Source organism: Sebastes fasciatus, chromosome 14, assembly GCF_043250625.1.
Source record: "Sebastes fasciatus isolate fSebFas1 chromosome 14, fSebFas1.pri, whole genome shotgun sequence".
In the NCBI taxonomy this organism is placed as follows: domain Eukaryota; kingdom Metazoa; phylum Chordata; class Actinopteri; order Perciformes; family Sebastidae; genus Sebastes; species Sebastes fasciatus.
This window is the reverse complement of record NC_133808.1, coordinates 24,890,893-24,909,122: the sequence shown is the minus strand read 5'-3', so window position 1 is coordinate 24,909,122 and position 18,230 is coordinate 24,890,893. Positions and strand designations below refer to the sequence as shown.

General features: G+C 37.1%; 1 protein-coding gene across 2 annotated transcripts; it reads left to right on the top strand.

Annotated features, from left to right (window-relative positions):
• Nucleotides 1–4,477: 4,477 nt before the first annotated feature.
• fev (FEV transcription factor, ETS family member) lies at nucleotides 4,478–10,663 on the top strand. Of its 2 annotated transcripts, XM_074658233.1 has the most exons (4): nucleotides 4,478–5,759; nucleotides 7,834–7,905; nucleotides 9,497–10,085; nucleotides 10,501–10,663. In XM_074658233.1, the coding sequence occupies exons 1-3, from the start codon at nucleotides 5,711–5,713 to the stop codon at nucleotides 10,036–10,038; spliced, it is 663 nt and encodes a 220-aa protein (XP_074514334.1). In that variant the 5' UTR covers nucleotides 4,478–5,710; the 3' UTR covers nucleotides 10,039–10,085; nucleotides 10,501–10,663. The 2 variants fall into 2 exon arrangements, with proteins under 2 accessions (XP_074514334.1, XP_074514333.1); XM_074658232.1 differs by having other exon boundaries at nucleotides 9,497–10,663.
• Nucleotides 10,664–18,230: the final 7,567 nt, after the last annotated feature.

The window sequence follows — 18,230 nt, the reverse complement described above, 5'->3', positions numbered from 1 at the left end:
TCCCAAAATTAACAGTGCTTTTGTATCTGCTTAATTATTCATTTCAGTCCAGTGTTTCAGTTTATTTGATATCAATCAAGGTGTATAAATGACACAAGCTTGTTTAGTTAGTTTGTTTTGTGGGTTCATAGGATTGGTTGTTGTTGTTCTGCCTGAGACGTTGGTGGTAGACCAGCTGCTCAGCAGCTCAATCAAGGAGAGTGTAAACAGGTGTGCCTGATTGTGTCCTCTGAGCACGGAGGGGCTGGACCACGTTAATATGTAAGATAGGTAAGATATAGCTCTGCAGCAAATTACATTTTATAATGTGTGGTGTGCTCGTTGGTATGGATGGGTGCACATAGATAGAGTGAGATGTCAGCAGCGACTTAGGGATCTGGTATTAATGGTCTGTTCATTATTCTGCTTAAATTTGGATGCTTGATCGGTTTTGCTCACCCTGTACTTCCGTACCTGGGCAGGTGGTAGTTTCCAATTAGGTGAGGCTGAGAAGATAAAGCCCCATTCACATGAGGCTAAAAAAGGATTTGGCAGCATGCTGTGAGGCTGCAGCTTTCTTTTGTTTGGTGGTTCTTTAGTTTAATTTAGTTTCAGCGATCTTTGTGTGAAGAAATGACACTTTTTTTTTGCACTACTCCTGCTCATCGACCGGTTCTTCAACATCCCTTGTTAAAGTTTTCCAGTGCCAAACCACCTCATGTGCCCTTGGGTTGGAGGTGCTACAACGTCAAATAAAGACATATTCATGAAACCCATTAATTTATTCCCCCAGTCCTTTTACAGTATGTGTGTATTACTTACTATCTTCACCGGCCTGTAAAAACTGTATGTGTCCAAAACCTCAACTCTCCATGAATTACTAAACATTTCTGTTCTCACCTTTGTGACAATACATTTGTCAGATAGTCCAATGTTTTTTAAATATTTAAATTAGGATCATAGGCATAACAATAATTTAAACCTCATTAAAGGAACAGAGTGTACAATTTAGTGGCATCTAGTGGTGTGGTTGCAGATTGCAACCAACTGAGTACCCCTCCGCTCACTCCTCCCTCTCCAAGACGAGGTACTGTGAGCCGCCGGGTGCAAAACTGTGGTAACGCCGTTTGTCTTGTTCAGAGGCCATCCTTGCCATAATAACACTACTTTAAGAGCAACCGAAGTCAGACAGCAGCTGGCGGTACCACAGTTACCGCAATTTCCCAAGCGTGTCAGAGAACTACGGTGACCTTCAGGTAACATAAAAACATGAAAGTCTCTCTCTAGAGGCAGTGTTTGGTTTGTCCGATCTGGGAAACATGGCGGTGCAACGTGGTGGACTCCATGAAGAGGACTCGCTCCCTATGTAGATATGAAGGGCTCATTCTAAGCAAACAAAAACAGGATTCTTAGTTTCAGGTGATTATACACTAATGAAAACATAGTCATGAATATTATATTCCATTTCTGCTGTTTGTATTACACACTGTTCCTTTAAGTTAAGCTGAAAAAAAATCACCAAATTTGGAGGTAAATGGTTTCAATGATGTAGTAGTTTACGTGGTACAATGATTAGTTTAACCTATAAGTGAAAACCATTATCCCTAACCCTTAATGATTCCTTATGATAGGCTATCTTTACAAATGACAAAGGTGGTGATGTGGATGTAGCAGAGAGAAGCAGACCAGTCAGGTGAGGATTTTTAAGCTGCGACGACTGAGACCCAACATCAGAAAGAGGCCCTGAGGATTCTGAACACCATAAATAACCATAAAGCTTTATGTCACTTTACAAAAAGGTTGATATAATTTGATTATTTACTGTATTTCCCTACTGCAACCTTTACACACAACTCCCTTTTAAACGTCTGGTAACTTAGCCCTTGTTTGTTTATTGTAATGTGGCACCATCATGTTTATCTTACAGTCACAGGGATCCTGGAGTGTATTTACCTCCACACACACTCCTCCTGTTGGTCCAGGACGTGGGATTCCGTGTTACACGCCCACAAGCGTGCACCGGCTCACTGTCCCACACCCAAAAAAACAGGATCTTTTAATAAATGTGTAACCATGCACACACACCTTTCTCAAACATACATTCCTCTGCAGACTGATTAAAGCTGCGTGGCTTATAGAGGACAGACACTTGAGCCGTCTAGAAGGCAGCAAACTCTGCTCCTTTGGCCACACAGGTCAGAGCTCTGAGGTAAGTGTAAGGCTTTACAGGAACTTTGAATTGATTCTTGATGACAGCTGTAACTTAATGATTGATTGCTTTACTCAAATGAATTACAGTAGGTTTTAAAAAGAATGTGTTAAACAGATGAAATTATGCTATTTAACCTGAATGTGTATATCCAGCTTGTCACAAAAGGACTACAGTGTCCACTGTATGGCTTGTATTTACATATCTATGGGCAAACCAACTGAATAACACACTATTGAATTAATATTTATGTTTGTAAATGTGATTTATGCAACATGCTTTTAATCATTCATGCCTCTTTACTTGCAGACTATCATCAGATGATCAATAAGTAGCAACAAACTGATGTGATATGATTATTAGAAAATGAAGAAACAGAACAAATTAATGCTTTTTGGATGTCTTTATGCATGTTTTTTTTCTTTATCAGTGGATTTCTTGCCTCATACCTCACCTATTCATACACCACTGCATCAGTGGATACAGTCCAGCTTTCGAGGCTTGTTTTAAGTTGCCTGCGACTCTTACTTGGACACAGGCAGCTAAAGCAAGTCTGGGACGCCAGAGACACACCTACAGAGCCGTGACCTGAGGACCTGCTGCCACGTGACGGAACGGAAAATACATCTTTTATAGTCCAGGCGGAAGGGACATGGGAAATTTGCTAATTTATTTTGCACTGATGAGTTGCACAAGATGTTCTCCTCTTTGTCTGAGAGGAAAATCCTTGAAAAGCCTGATTATGTGAGCAGGGACTTATATGTACAAACTTGCATGCTATGGCCTAAATATGTAGTTAAATAAACAAAATGTCATACAAGTATACTGTATAGCCTACAGTATACTCAGTACTGTGTGTGTTTGCTTTTGTGCTTTTCTGAGTTCAGTTAGGTGACACATCACAGAGCAAACACTAAAATAGATAATGAATAATTAGGTTTACTTTCAGTACTTTCAGGGAAAGATATATGCAAAGCATAAAGTGATGGTTTTCTGTTGGTAAATGTATTGTAACTTAATTTCAATGTATTATTTCTTGTTTAAAATAATTTAATTTATTGTTTGTGAGTTTTTCAGGTCAAATGTTTGGCTTTTGAGACTTGAAACACTGACATTATTTTCAAAATTTCCACTTTTCCGAGTGAAAGCTATGAGAATCCATGTAATGTCTTCAGAACTGAACGTGAATTTAGATTCCTGCAGCACTGATCAGTCTCTTCATGTCATGGCACATATACGTATATATATTGCATTTTCAACAAGACAAACCAGATGCCGAACCACACAAGATCCCAGCAGAGATGCAAATGTGTTAATGTCAATATTAGAGAGTTTGCATAATTCTCTGTTTGGATGTTTTTAAGTGATTCTGTGGCCTGTTTTTGCCATGATTAGATCTCTTTCAGTGGAGCTACAGACAAGAAAACATGGAGAGAAAGAGGTATGATACGCAACAAATGTGCCTCACCTGCCACTGTGGCATGCAGGGCACTGAACATTTCTACCGGCCACTCAAGTTTTTGTCTGCCAAATCTATGTAGAACACTACCAGACAGTAGAAATGTGGAATATATCATGTAGCCTTAATCTCTGACTATTTCTAATTTAGGAATTTCTTTTTTAAAAATAATATTTCTTAATATAAGGAAAACCTATCTGCCATGGTGGCAGGTGACCTGGAATTTGTACCTGCTACAGCCAACATGTACCCTGTATGTATTTGGCAGGTGGTAGATGCTGTTTTCATTCCCTGAATAAATCACTAATGCTTTTATTTATGCACAAACCTTTATCATGCCAGCTGTTTTTTTTTTTATCACACATTTCCGCTTTAAATGTTGTTGCTTTTAAACACCCACAGGTGCTGCAGAGCAGAGAATAGACTTCAGATTATAACAATATAGTCCTGGATTGATCCCATTGAACACTATTAGAGATTATGTGTTGAATTCATTATGTGATATAAATCAGTTGATACAAATCATTCAGATGCCATTTAATTACAGCGTTGTGCTGTTTTATCAGCCTCATGTTATTTGTCTGTAATGTCAACATTATTTGCACCTAAATCTAATGTTTGTTGAGCTGTTCTTCCTGTCTGTGTTACTGGGAAAACTGATGGATTTTAAAGGCTATAACAGTTTTAATGATAATAATAATAATATATATAATATACACTGGTAACACTTAATGGCAGCTATGTCCTCCTGAGACCTAGCCCCTTGACATGTGTCCTCCGTGGTGGACATTTTGTCCAAGTGCATATCCTTTTACTCTTTTGCCTTACTCTATAAACCCCTGGTGTATTATAAAGAGGACATCATGGGCTTTCCAGTGATATGGCATGTGTTTTTTTTAATCAAGTTGAATGTATTCTTGGTTTAAAATCACTCTACGGCCATAATCTGTTCATTTTTTTTGTCTTTTCACACTGAAATGGTCCTGTGGTCCACTATACGGTGGACATGCTGTAAAATAAAAAATAAAGTTTAAAAAGCCTAAATTGTAAGATTTTCTTGTAACCCTAAATAGAAAGGAAATCACACAAAATTGGAAGACTCTTTTTTTACTCGGTTCCTCAGTTGATACAAATCATTCAAATGCCATTTAATTACAGCGTTGTGCTGTTTTATCAGCCTCATGTTATTTGTCTGTAATGTCAACATTATTTGCACCTAAGTCTAATGTTTGTTGAGTTGTTCTTCCTGTCTTTGCTGAAAACTGATGGATTTAAAAGGCTATTTTAATGATAATAATAACAATATATATAATATAAGACACTGGTAACACTTAGTGGCAGCTATATATGTTCAGCTTGTCTCTACAGTCCAAACCAGACTAGTGCAGGTCAACAGAGCTCATCCAGACTCCACACAGTCCACTGGAGTCTGAAAAACACCAGAATTAGAAAAATATGAGTGGACATGATGACGTCAGAAGCCATGGTTTTAACGTTACAATCTCATTACCCAGTCAGATTGAGGCTATATAAACCTTAAACCCACAACCAGAAGGTTAAGAGATGAAATGTTCTTGCTTTCTCGTGCGCACTGAGGCGTGCATCATGCGCTTCAAGGTAAATATTCTTTATCCCAACATGAAATAGGTCTTTGTTGTTTGCCCAGAGGTAAAGAGGCGGAAAAGTGAGGAGGATCTGAACTGGTTTCCATGTCAAACACTTCAATTCACCATAGAAACTCAGATCTTAACGCAGGAAACTTTATTAAACTGTGATGGTGGATTGATAAGGGGCCCAATTTTCTTTTTATTGTGGTGCACCATGGCTGGGCTGACAGAGGTAAATTGCTCTTTTAATTAAAGCAATGCACCAGGGGGAAATTGCTGTCTGAATATTGTCTCAGAGAGATGGGGGCCAGTGACAGTTGCCTGGAAACTTCCAATCTGTCCACCCGCATTTATTCCAGATCACAGTTATGAGATAAAGTTTAATAAAAATCTTTTTTTTCCTCCACATGCCACCCAACGAAATGAAATCCAACCCATTCTGAACAAGAGAACACAATGAGACAGGACTGCGGAGGAAACCTCATGTTCAACATGTATCTCTCAGGTTCGTCATTTATAGTCACAGTATAGAGAATTATAGAAATATAAGTCTTTAAATTGGTGTTGGGTGTGCAGTGATGCTGCTGCATCTCCATCTCTCCAGGCTGCTGCAGCATTCATTGTTCAGCCTTTTCAATCTGAAAGCTCGTCTGCTCTTTTGTCGGAAATCGGAAATCCTTTTTCCTGGACGCGTTTCCTGCAGCTTTCCTGCAGCTTTTCTCGGAGAGGAGACCGACGAAGACGTTCATGCTTTCTCCCATATTATTACACCGCGACTGGACGAGGACACAATTAGGATTTTATAATCAATTTTACCTTTTTTTGCAAGAGATTTTGCATTTTTTTTTTTTTTTTTTACTTTTCAATTTATAGTTTGAATCGTGCACACCTGTCTGGTTAATTTTACTGCAATTTTATTAACCTCTGTTCTCCTATAGAAATATTGAAAAGAACATGTTTATTTTTTTATTTTTACTTTGTTTTCCTTGTTGTTAAAAGATTTTAATCAATTTTTTACCTTTTTTTGAGATTTAGCATTTTTTTTTAACATTTCAATTTAGTTTGAAGAGTGTCTGGTCAATTTTGCAGCAATTTTTATTAACCTCTGTTCTCTAATGAAATATTGAAATGAACAAGTTTATTTTATATTTTTTACCTCGTTTACCTTGTCGTATGAAATTAATTTCTAGAAAATAGAAACTGTGAAATTGTTTTCCTAACCCAGCAAAGCAAGATTAGAATATAAGATAATTTTATCAACCTCTGTTCTCTAATGAAATTAAGTTTATTTTATATATTTTTTACCTTGTTTCCCTTATTGTTAAAGGATATGAAATTAATTTCTAGAAAATAGAACCTTTTTTACATTTTTTGCAAGAGATTTTGCATTTTTTTTTAACATTTCAATTTAGTGCATTTGCAAATTGTAAAGTGGAAACTATTGATCATCAGCTGTCTATCCATCCTCTTATGGAACTGGCTTGTTCTCTATTTCATATCATCTATAAATTATCAATTGTATGAAGCAATTATCTTCTAATCTTGCTTTGCTGGGGTTAGGAAAACAATATCACTGTTTCTATTTTCTAGAAATTAATTTCATATCCTTTAAAAACAAGGTAAAAAAAATATAAAATAAACTTGTTCTTTTCAATATTTCATTAGATCACAGAGGTTAATAAAAATTGCTGTAAAATTGACCAGACAGGTGCGAAGATATTTTATAGCATGTAATATAATAAGTAATATCTCAATCTTTGTTAGTATGATATCTTTATCGGAAGAGATTCTTCTGTAAATGAATCCAAATAGAAGTAGCATTAAATCAATCTTTCTCGGAGAGGAGACCGACGAAGACGTTCATGCTTTCTCCCATATTACACCACGACTGGACGAGGACACAATTAGGATTTTATAATCAATTTTACCTTTTTTTGCAAGAGATTTTTGCAAGTTCTTTAACATTTCAATTTAGCTTGAATTGTGCCTGTCTGCTCAATTTTACAGCACATTTATTAACCTCTGTTCTCCCATAGAAATATTGAAATTAACAAGTTTTTTTTTATTTATTTTTTTACCTTGTTTTCCTTATTGTTAAAGGATATGAAATTAATTTTTAGGAAATAGAAACAGTGGAATTGTTTTCCTAAGATTAGAATATAAGAGTATAATTGCTTCTTAAAATTGATAACTTATAGATGATATGAAATAGATAACAAGCCATATCATACTAACAAAGATTGAGATATTACTTATTATATTACATGCTATAATATATCTTCGCACCTGTTTGTTCAATTTTACAGCAATTTTATGAACCTCTGTTCTCTAAGGAAATATTGAAATGAACAAGTTTATTTTTATATTTTTTTTACCTTGTTTATTAAGGATATGGAATTAATTTCTATAAAATAGAAACAGTGACATTGTTTTCCTAACCCCAGCAAAGCAAGATTAGAATATAACAGTATAATTGCTTCATAGAATTGATAATTTATAGATGATATGAAATAGATAACATTAACAGGATGGATAGACAGCTGATGATGCTCACATTTTTGTGTCTGTTTTGATTTCAGATCCAACAGAAAATCTGTTGAAGGAAAGCAAAGGAACATCTTGGGGTCCAATAAACACAGGAGTACAAAAAGGTAAGAGAATGAACTACAGGACACATAATAAATATTATCACCATGTAGGGCACCGTTATTTTTATATTATCTAGCTTATTATAAAATGAAAGAAGTCCTCCAATGCTGTAACATAATATTTGAAAAATGTTGATGATGAAATAATAATAGCAAAATAAAAAGATAAATAATAATAAAATAGCGTTTGTGTAGTTGTATTATTAATGAAAAGCCTCTGATGCAGTTTTTTTCAGAAGAGTGACAAAAATGACTTTGAAAAATTGAAGGAATAATTGGAGGAATCAATAAAGCTTATAATATTAGTACTAAAAAATGCCCTTCTTATTATTATAGTAAGATTAATTGCGTTAAAGGCTCATATCATTTAATTTGTTTCTCTAAATTGGTTTGTAATTAATAAAAAAAAAATACAGCCTACTTTATTCATGCTCTCAGTTTGCAGCTGCATTATGTTTGTTGATCACAGATAATATTGGATTTGTTGTTACTTAGTCTAATGATGTTATTCTTGTCAACCCATAACAGGCTTTACATCCCAAAATTATTTTACCTCAAAATGTGTCTCATCCATCCTCAGGCTCAAAACCGAAATGTAAAAAATAAGTAAATGAAACCAAGTACATTAATACAAGATAGAATGAAATAATAATAAAAAACGCCAGAATCAGTCTGCCGTCCGTCCACAGCTCGTTGTCACTGATTTAATTACACTGTGATGGAGTGATAATAGACTTAAACGGACATTAACACCTCTTTAAGCGACGCGCAAAGGGCAAACTATAATATAATAAAATATAATAGAAATAGTGTATGACGTTTTTATATCAAAATTATGAATTAATATGAAAAATATCTGATTTTTAAAATGTAAATTACATGTAGACGAACACCTATGAGCACCTATACATTATATTAAAAAATATCAATTAATAAATTCAAGAATACTTTGTGTTTTTAAAATACACTTAGATGATATGTATTTAAATAGGTTATCAAAGGAAAAAAAATATTCTGCTCAAGATGCATTGAAACATGTCATTTTTTAAAAATATAAATATGCTTGAAATACGAACTGTACAGTTTTAAATCAAAGCATATAAATCAACCTGTCCCTAAATCCCTATATTTTTCCTATTATTTACCTATTATTATTTATCATTATTATTGTTATGATTATTATTTTTATTTTTATGTTTATTATTATTATTATTATTATTGTTGTTATTATTATTATTATTATTATTATTATTATTATTATTATTATTATTATTATTATTGTCATTATTATTATTATTATTATTGTCATTATTATTATTATTATTATTGATATTATTATTATCATCATCATCATCATCATCATCATCATCATCATCATCATTATTATTATTATTATCATTATTATTATCATTATTATCATCACTATCATCATCATCATTATTATTATTATTATTATTTGATAAAAGACCAAATGTCAAATCCCCCCAATATGTTTTTCATTAATATGTGTTATGTTTTACTGATTCATCCATTTAATTTATTTTCTCATCTTTAACATGAACTCTCTGGTTCATCGTCTCCTCCATATTAACAGGCAGCGGTCAGATCCAGCTGTGGCAGTTCCTGCTGGAGCTGCTCTCCGACAGCAGCAACATGTCGTGCATCGCCTGGGAAGGAACCAACGGAGAGTTCAAGCTCATCGACCCGGACGAGGTGGCTCGTCGCTGGGGGGAGCGCAAGAGCAAACCCAACATGAACTACGACAAGCTGAGCCGAGCTCTGCGCTACTACTACGACAAGAACATCATGACCAAAGTGCACGGCAAGAGATACGCCTACAAGTTTGACTTCCACGGCTTGGCGCAGGTGTGCCAGCCGTCCACCACGGAGCAGGCCATCTACAAGTTCCAGGGAAACTTCTCACCGATTCCTTTCGCAGGGATTTCTAAGCTGAACCTCGTGGGTCCAGGTGTGGGTCCGTCTGGCTTCTCCTACTGGCCTGGTTCTCCTCCCACGGCTCTGTATCACACCCACAACCTGCAGCCTCCAGGGCCATTTGGCACCGTGTCTCCATCTCACATCAGCTGTGTCAACAACATCAACAGCCTGACTAACATCAATAATCACTACAACTGACTCTTAATGCATCTTTTAGACAACCCGGAGATATATAGACACCACAGGTAAGGACGAAGAGAGGTGGCAAAGGTTTTTGGTAATTTGAAAATATTGGATTCATTTGGTTAGAAAGACGGTTTTACGCAAACAAGACGTCTAAAAACGTGTACATAAACAAACTAATTTAGCACTTCTAACCTTTAAAACTGACTCTTAAATGTCCCATATTGTAAAAAAGTGACATTTTCACGTCTTTTACATTATAAAACAGGTTTAAGTGCTATATAAATACTGTTAAACTATCAAAACGCTCAATATACCGAGAAATACACACAGTCCGTATTCAGAAATTGTGCGTTTGAAACAAGCCGTTAAGATTTCTGTCCATTTGTGATGTCACAAATATACAATATTTAGAGCCATTATGAGGTTTTAAACATAAACATTCTAAATGTGTCCCAGTTTTATTTCCTGTTGCAGTGTATGTTAATGACATCAGCTGACAGGAAGTAAACATGGACCACAACTGTTGCCTAGCAACGCATTTCCTTTGCAATTCCGTTGAAATTCAATAAAACGGAGCGTTTCAGACAGAGCGTGAATACAGGTATATTCAGGCAGACAGTATGAGGAAAATAAAGTTTTTTTTAACATTACAGCATGTAAACATGTTCTAGTAGAAACACAAAATACGTAGTATTTTACATAAGTATGAACCTGAAAATGAGCACGATATGGGATCTTTAATGCATCTTTTAGACAACATGGAGATATAAAGACACCGCTGGTAATAAACACAGCAACGGACGAAGAGATGTGGCAAAGGTTTTTGGTAATTTGCAAATATTGGGTTATTTTGGTTAGAAAGACGGTTTTACGAAAACAAGACGTCTAAAAACTTGTACACAAAACAAAAAAAACCAACTAATTTAGCTCTTCTAACCTTTAAACTAAGACATCTTTTTCACGAGCGAATTATTAAACCCAAAACCCGCAAAATACGCATAGTGGTTTGAACTTTTACGCACGGTATTTTCATAATTATAATAGTTAGAAATTAAACCATAAAGTACCCAAATATCGGATTTTCCTAATTTCAGCCCAAATCTGTGAAATTTAGACACCACAGGTAAATACAGCAAGGGATGAAGAGAGGTGGCAAAAGTTTTTGGTAATTTGCAAATATTGGATTAATTTGTTTAGAAAGATGGTTTTAAGCAAACAATACGTCTAAAAACTTGTACATAAACAAACAAAAACAACTAATTTAGCCCTTCTAACCTTTAAACTAAGACATCTTTTTTCAGGAGTGAATTATTAAACCCCAAACCCGCAAATTACACACAATGGTTTGAACTTTTACACACGATGTTTTCATTTACACACGGTATTTCCACAATTATAATAGTTAGAAATTAAACCATAAAGTCCCCAAATATGTGATTTTCCTAATTTCAGCTCAAATCTGTGAAATTAAATCGGAAATCAACAAACGTTTCCGTGTGAAAGAGCAGTTTTCGAAATGAACAATGTATATAACACTATTTAAAAAAAAAAGAAGGTATAAATGAAATACAGATTGTCTGTTTTATACCTATTAGTTCTCATCCTTTTCTGATCCTTTGCTGTCTCTCATCCTCCTTCCTTGAGTCCTGTGGCTGTTTTTCCATACAGGTGGTTCTATTTGCACCACCTTGGGAACCCATCACCAGTTATTATTGGACTGTTGGCGCCATCTCGTGGTTGTAAAATTGCCTAATGCCTGTTGGACGTTATGATTTTTTTTTTCTTGGAAACAGTCACCTGAAATATATTGTCACTTTAATCACAGTTTGCTTAGAAATCAAAATACGCATATAGACATGCCCTTAGAAGAAAATCAAACTTGCAATAAAAATAAAACCAGTACAGAGGTACAGGGTTGTCATTTGTGTGAAATAGACTCTGAGGTGACTAGTAACAGAAACTGTGAATTCATGATCTACTCTGTAAATATTGTAGGCTAGTGTAGAGAGAGCCTCAGGCTATTGCAGCTTTTTAGTGATTTTAGAGTGAATTACACGGCATTCATTCACACAGCTTCTTACTGTAGCTTAAACAACTGTAGACCAATAATAAAAAAACCCCGAATGAAGTAAATAAAAACAGACTGTTATAAATACATCTCTTTGTCAGTATGTGTTTGAATCATGTGTTCTCGAGTGTTTTCACAAAATGTATATTTTTAAATGGGTTTGTCTTTATACTCCTTTGATTGGTAATAAATGAACTGATGATGAGGATGGAAAATAGTTATATGACAAGATCAGAAACCACAGAAGAGTTTACTCATGGTGGACAGACGGCTATTATGCAGTGTTGGAGTTTAGTTTTTTAAGTTCAGCTCTAAATGTGTACCTGGCCTAACAGAGTTTTAATGACTCATCTTGTTTGCCCATACAGAAAAAAAAAATAATGAGTCAATCATCCATGTAACATGTAATATATTTAATATGAAAGGTCCTCTGACACACAGATGCCAGGCAGATGTGGCTTAATTTTCATGAAAAGGATACATATTGATATTTTTGCATTGTTATCACTGAAGAAAGCAATAGACTACATTGGAATAGGCCTAGTTGTCACGGTCCCTCCTATGTGACACCTGCTTGCCTGGTGTGAGTGTGTTTTTATTATTTTCTACCTTTTAGTATGAATGTTGTGTGCTTGGTTTGTTTTGGTCTGATTGCTTGTTTCCCTCCTCTTGTTCTCTCTCACTTTATCACGACTCACTTGAACTTAATCTGCAATCAGCCCACCTGTCTACTAATCAAGCAAGCTCCTCTTCACTTCATAAACCCTGCTCCAACGGCCACTCTCTTCCGGATCGTTGCCATTCGTGGTTTATCAATGTCCACCCTGCCAGCTTATCTATCTGTCTGCCTGCTTGCCTCGACTAGCTGCTGCTCTCCAACCTCCAGGAAAAACCTATACCTGCCGCTTCAGCTCATACAGCCCTCATAGTCAGCTCTCATCCAGCCCTGCTGTCAGCCCTCTTCCTCCCCCTTTTCCCTCGCCTGCAATATCAAAAACTCATGTCATGAAATACTGACCTTTTCACCTACCTGTTGTCCAGCCACAGAAACACTGACAATAGTAGGCCTAAATGTGTCCTAACAGGAAAAAATCCAAATCATCTATGGTGCTGAACAATTCATTAATTGTGGACTCCTAGTGTATTTTGGAATTTCAGCATCATTGAGCACAATAGTCCTATAAGATGTTTTTTGTTTTCACTTCTACATGCCAATGACACTTCATCAATAAGCTCAGACAATAACTCCGAAGTGTAAAAATACAAATAACAACTTTATATTTATCTGAGAATTTCATTAGTAGTCATTACTTGTTATTATTTAGGTTAAACTCTACTTTTTATGGCTCAGTTTGCTGCTGTTGCTGCTGGTGATATAACATATAGTGTTGACAAAATGTGACAGTAGCTCTCATCAGCCACACGAGGGCGCCCTAACTCTTCCAACATCAGAACATTGTTTACATAACCAGGTGATAACAGAGAGATGGTCTAATATAGATCAAAGAAGCATCTGCAAATAGCAGATTAACCCCAAACCTCATTTTATGAGTGCAATTCTACAGAGATTAAAGTACGTCTGGACTGAGCATTACCAGACCATTAAATGGACGGGAGAGTTTTATGCCCATTACTGTACACATAAAGACAAAAATAGTGCCTCTAACTATAATAGGTGTACATTTACAAAAGACAGTTGTAACTGTAGAGCAGTGGTGGCACCAGCTGCATGTGGTGAGGCACCAGCACAAAGAAACCACAGCCTAAAGGACACTGCATCACATTTCCATCACTGGAAAGGCACCCTAGAGGGCACTGCGACACGTTTTCTCTGCTGGAAGGGCACCCATTAGTACAGCTGCATCACGTTTTATTCACGGGAAGAGCACCTTAGAGGGCCCTGCATCACATTTTATTCCAAGCAAGGGCACTATGGAGGGCACTTTATCATGTTTTATGTTTTTTAAAGGTTCTCTATGCGACATTTGTAGCATTGATATAGTAGCAAACAACTATTTGCAATGTTAAGATATAGAGGAGCAATGTCTACCTGAGCAGAGAATAAAGTCGCTCTCCTTCTGTGTGTGTTGTAATCCGATCTTCTCTGTGCTTTGTTTTGCCTTTTAGTGCATGTTCGTACATAAATGAAAGATCTAGAAGCAGAGTCAATCGGGAGCTGTCAGTGTTTCTGAATATTTTCACTTTAACGTTGGCTTCAAACACTTGATTTTTAATGTGTTTTGTATGATATTATGCTATGTATTTGTTTTGCATTTGTTTTATGTTGTGGCGTCTTGCAAAAACAGATTCTTAATCTCAATGAGTACTACCTGGTTAAATAAAGGTTAAATAAATAAAATAAAAAATAAAAAATGTGAGCATGCCCCACTGGCTAGCTCATGGCTGCCTGTCTGCATTGCGCTCATACGGCGGTTACATCTGATAACGATGTCCCGGCCCTCAGCGTTGTTGCAGAAGCGTGTCGCAGAAGCATTGTTGATGTTGTTTGCACTGTTAGCGCCGTTAGCTGTGAGCTGCCGGTTAAGCTGTCACCATGTTGAGAGCCATGTGGAGGCAATAGATGTACTCTGAATTTTGAATGTAGCACCTTTAATTAATAAATAATATGCATTTTAGTCTATTGGCATGTAGTGCTTGAGCACAAAGATAGACTGATGTGTCATCAGAGTCAGCATAAGTTCAGCAGGCGCACCCGTTAAACCCTTTCTCAATCCTATAGGTTGCACAATACCTACGTGCCTTCTGGAAGCACATGTCCCCCATTATAAATCCCACATTCAAGGTTTTCTTCTCATGATGTCCCTGGGAATGAGAACGCGTTGGTCTGTTTTGATGGAGAAACAGAAACAGGAAGTGTCTGTGTATATGTGTGTGTATGTGTGGGTTTTTGAAAGAAAGAGAGAGTGGGTCACTCATTCACAACAACAGCATTTGTGTATGTGTCCTGCATATCAATGGGAATGACTTGGGGTCGCTATTGACAACTGAATCTCTCTGTCTCTCTTACTGTGCGTGTGTGTTTGTGTGTGTGACACATAGAGAGAGAGAGACACAGAGAGACAGAGAGGGAGAGAGAGAGAGATAGACTGGAAGTGGTCTGCAAGGACTTGTGCGACAGAAAGAGAGAAAGACAGGTGTTATGTCCACACCACAGGGACTGAGTCACTTCTACAACATTGTAATCGTCACCGTCTTCTCTGCCAACTGTCCTGCCACTAATCTGCTGCGCCTATTGTTGCTGCTGAGCTCTCATCATCTCTCTTCTTGCGTAACAAACTAGGTGGGTGTTTTTCGCTGCAAGCCACAGGATTAGCAGTGTGAATGTAAAGGACTAAGAAGCAGGAAGAAAACATGAGGAGGAGGAGAGGGAAGAGAGGAATATCTAAACACTAATGTTACTTAGCAGCACTTATGTTTGAAAGGAAACTTCCATGTAAGCAATCCAACAAAGAAAAATGACTCAAATCAGACTTCAGATCCGAGTGTGTTCTCATTTGGACATTATCCTTGCTCAGATGACGAGACTGAGTGGGCAGATAGTCTCAAAGACGTCCCTCAGGACTGGTCGCTGACTCAATGAAACAAAGGATTTAAAGGACCACACTGGTCCTTTTTTCATGTTGTAACCAATTTTCTACAAAACACATCACCACAGGTCATTTTCAAAAACATGTCATGAATTTGGACATTTTCTAAAAATGTGTTTTTGTCATATTGGCAGCCACTGGTTTCAGTTCATGCCATTATGGTGTAAAAGGTCAATCTTACATTACTGTTGTGTGGTAATGCAGTTTCAAAAGGGCAGCTTTCTGGGAGGTGCGTTCAGGTGCTGGTGGGAAGCTCCGACATCTGAGAGCTGATAGGTTGCTGTGCAGTGTTGCATTCACAGGCTATGAGCTATGATGTTTGAACATCAAACTCTGATGTGGATATCACGAAAAGTAAAATGTCTATTTTGTCAGTTCTAACAATAAAATGTTTGTTTTTTGCAGCCTCGTAGCACTTCAGCATGTGTAGGAGGCGGGAACTTGAATTCACTTGACTGATATTCAACCATGTGTTGAAACAAAATATGATTTTGTTAGACCGTAAGGTATAAAACTGGAAAATAAAGGGGCGAAACTATATGTTAAAACGTTACAGTTACTGCCAGCAACTTTCTAAAAAAAATCAAATCTTTACATTTGCTCAAAATGACATTATGTCCTGACAGGTAAACATGAGTCACATATTCTAGGAATAAAGCCAGGTCTCTCTATCCCACAACAGTGCATTATTAGGACACATGGTGAGGCAGAAGTGGGCTTAGTGTGAAGTGTTGCAGTCAGTGAGTCATTCCTCCAGCTGGAGAGAGTGGTAATGAAGGCTCCGTTAAATTAGAGCAGCACACCTACGTGGTGCCGAAATAGACTTGTGAATAAGAGGGAGAGAGAGAGAAAGAGACGAGGGGAAAGGTGAAAGACTCAAAGAGGAAGGGAACAGAGAGAGGAACAAGAGAGGTGAAAGAACACAGGAGAGAACAATTTGGACCGATGTGTTTTGTCCTTTCTTCAAGGACACCCACTTGTCTGGCAAGTGGGTGTCAGACCCAGATTCTGTGAGCTGAATACAACAAGGTTAAAATCAGTTTCCTGTCTCTATTTATTCATCCTGCATACAAAAGAAAGTTAAATAAACTTCTAATATCAAGGCAAAAAGTCAGGAGACATATTTTTGCGGTCAAGACATTATGACTTCACAATTACTGGAAAACTGATGTGTTATTTTGAGGGGTTTCAGGCATTGTTTAGCATTGGATGATTGAATGATCTCAAAGTGTCAGTAGGCAGTATATTTTTGGCATCATTGGGCAAATATTCCATAATAACCATTCAGCATATTGTAATTCAAGTTTTCTGAGCGAAAACTAGACTTCTGCACCTCCTCATGGCTCTGTTTTCAGGCTTTAAAAAATCTAGAGATCAAGATTTGACCAATCACAGGTCATTTCAGAGAGAGCGTTCATATTGGCTGTGCTTTGGCTGGTGGGCGGTACTTGGTATTTCCTCAACAGATCTCAACATGGCTGCTGGGTCACAAACTTTCTCATTTTACAGCTAAATCATGCACTACAAGATGATTCTGAAAATATCCGAGGTGAGAAATAGGCATTACAGTAACAGAATATTGATTCATATTTGATCAGTGCTGCCTAGTTTGACCGTTTGGTCGGAGTTTGCTAGTGATTGACAGCCGGCTCAGAGACGGCAGCTGGATGGCAGACTCCAGATCAGCTCTGATTGGTTGTTTTCCTCCGGTCTGTGAAATTCTGCAGATGCCGTTAGGAGGACACCGGTAAATCCTTAAGAAAATGAAACAAGTGAAAGTTGTGATGACCCTCTCCGCCCAGGATTGTCGGTGAATTGGCAACACCTGGGCTCATCAGCTACACTGGCAACACCTGGGCCCTGTGTGCCAGTGCTACTTTAAAAACCCTGTTGGAGCTCAGTTGCTGGTTCCCTCTCTTCTCTGAAAAACCCATTTGGTTTGGGGTTGACATTATGTTTTGTGTTGCTGCACCATACAACATTGCACTTACACTGCTGAACTTACTGATTCTGTTAGTTTAAGTTTTCCTCTTATATCGTCTTTAAATTAATAAGGAATTTGTTAATTGGCTTGGCTGTGTGCGTCTCCCTCTTTTGTCATGGCCATGCGGCCCGATTTGTGACAATCGGGGACTAATCCGAGACACATGAAAGAAAAGAATCACCCAACCCCCCAATGACTACAGTTCATGTTAAGATGGCACTTAGCATCACACAACACAAGCTTTTCTAGAGTTGTTCAGTGTTACAGGACTGTATATCCAGCTGTTTCCATATATGAGTTAAACCATTATTGAAAGTCCTTCAGGCCACATAATATGAAAGAGATAGTTTGATGCAAAATGAAAGCTGGAGGACAGGGAACGGGCAACGGTTTGCTTCTGAAATGTTAATTTGTCAATTTAGATAATTGTCTGGGATTGGAGCACCTCTATACTTGGGATTCTGGCTGTTACATAAAACTAAATGGATGAATAATCATGCAGATTCATGTGGTGTGAAGTGATTCACTGTCAAATTAAGAAGAG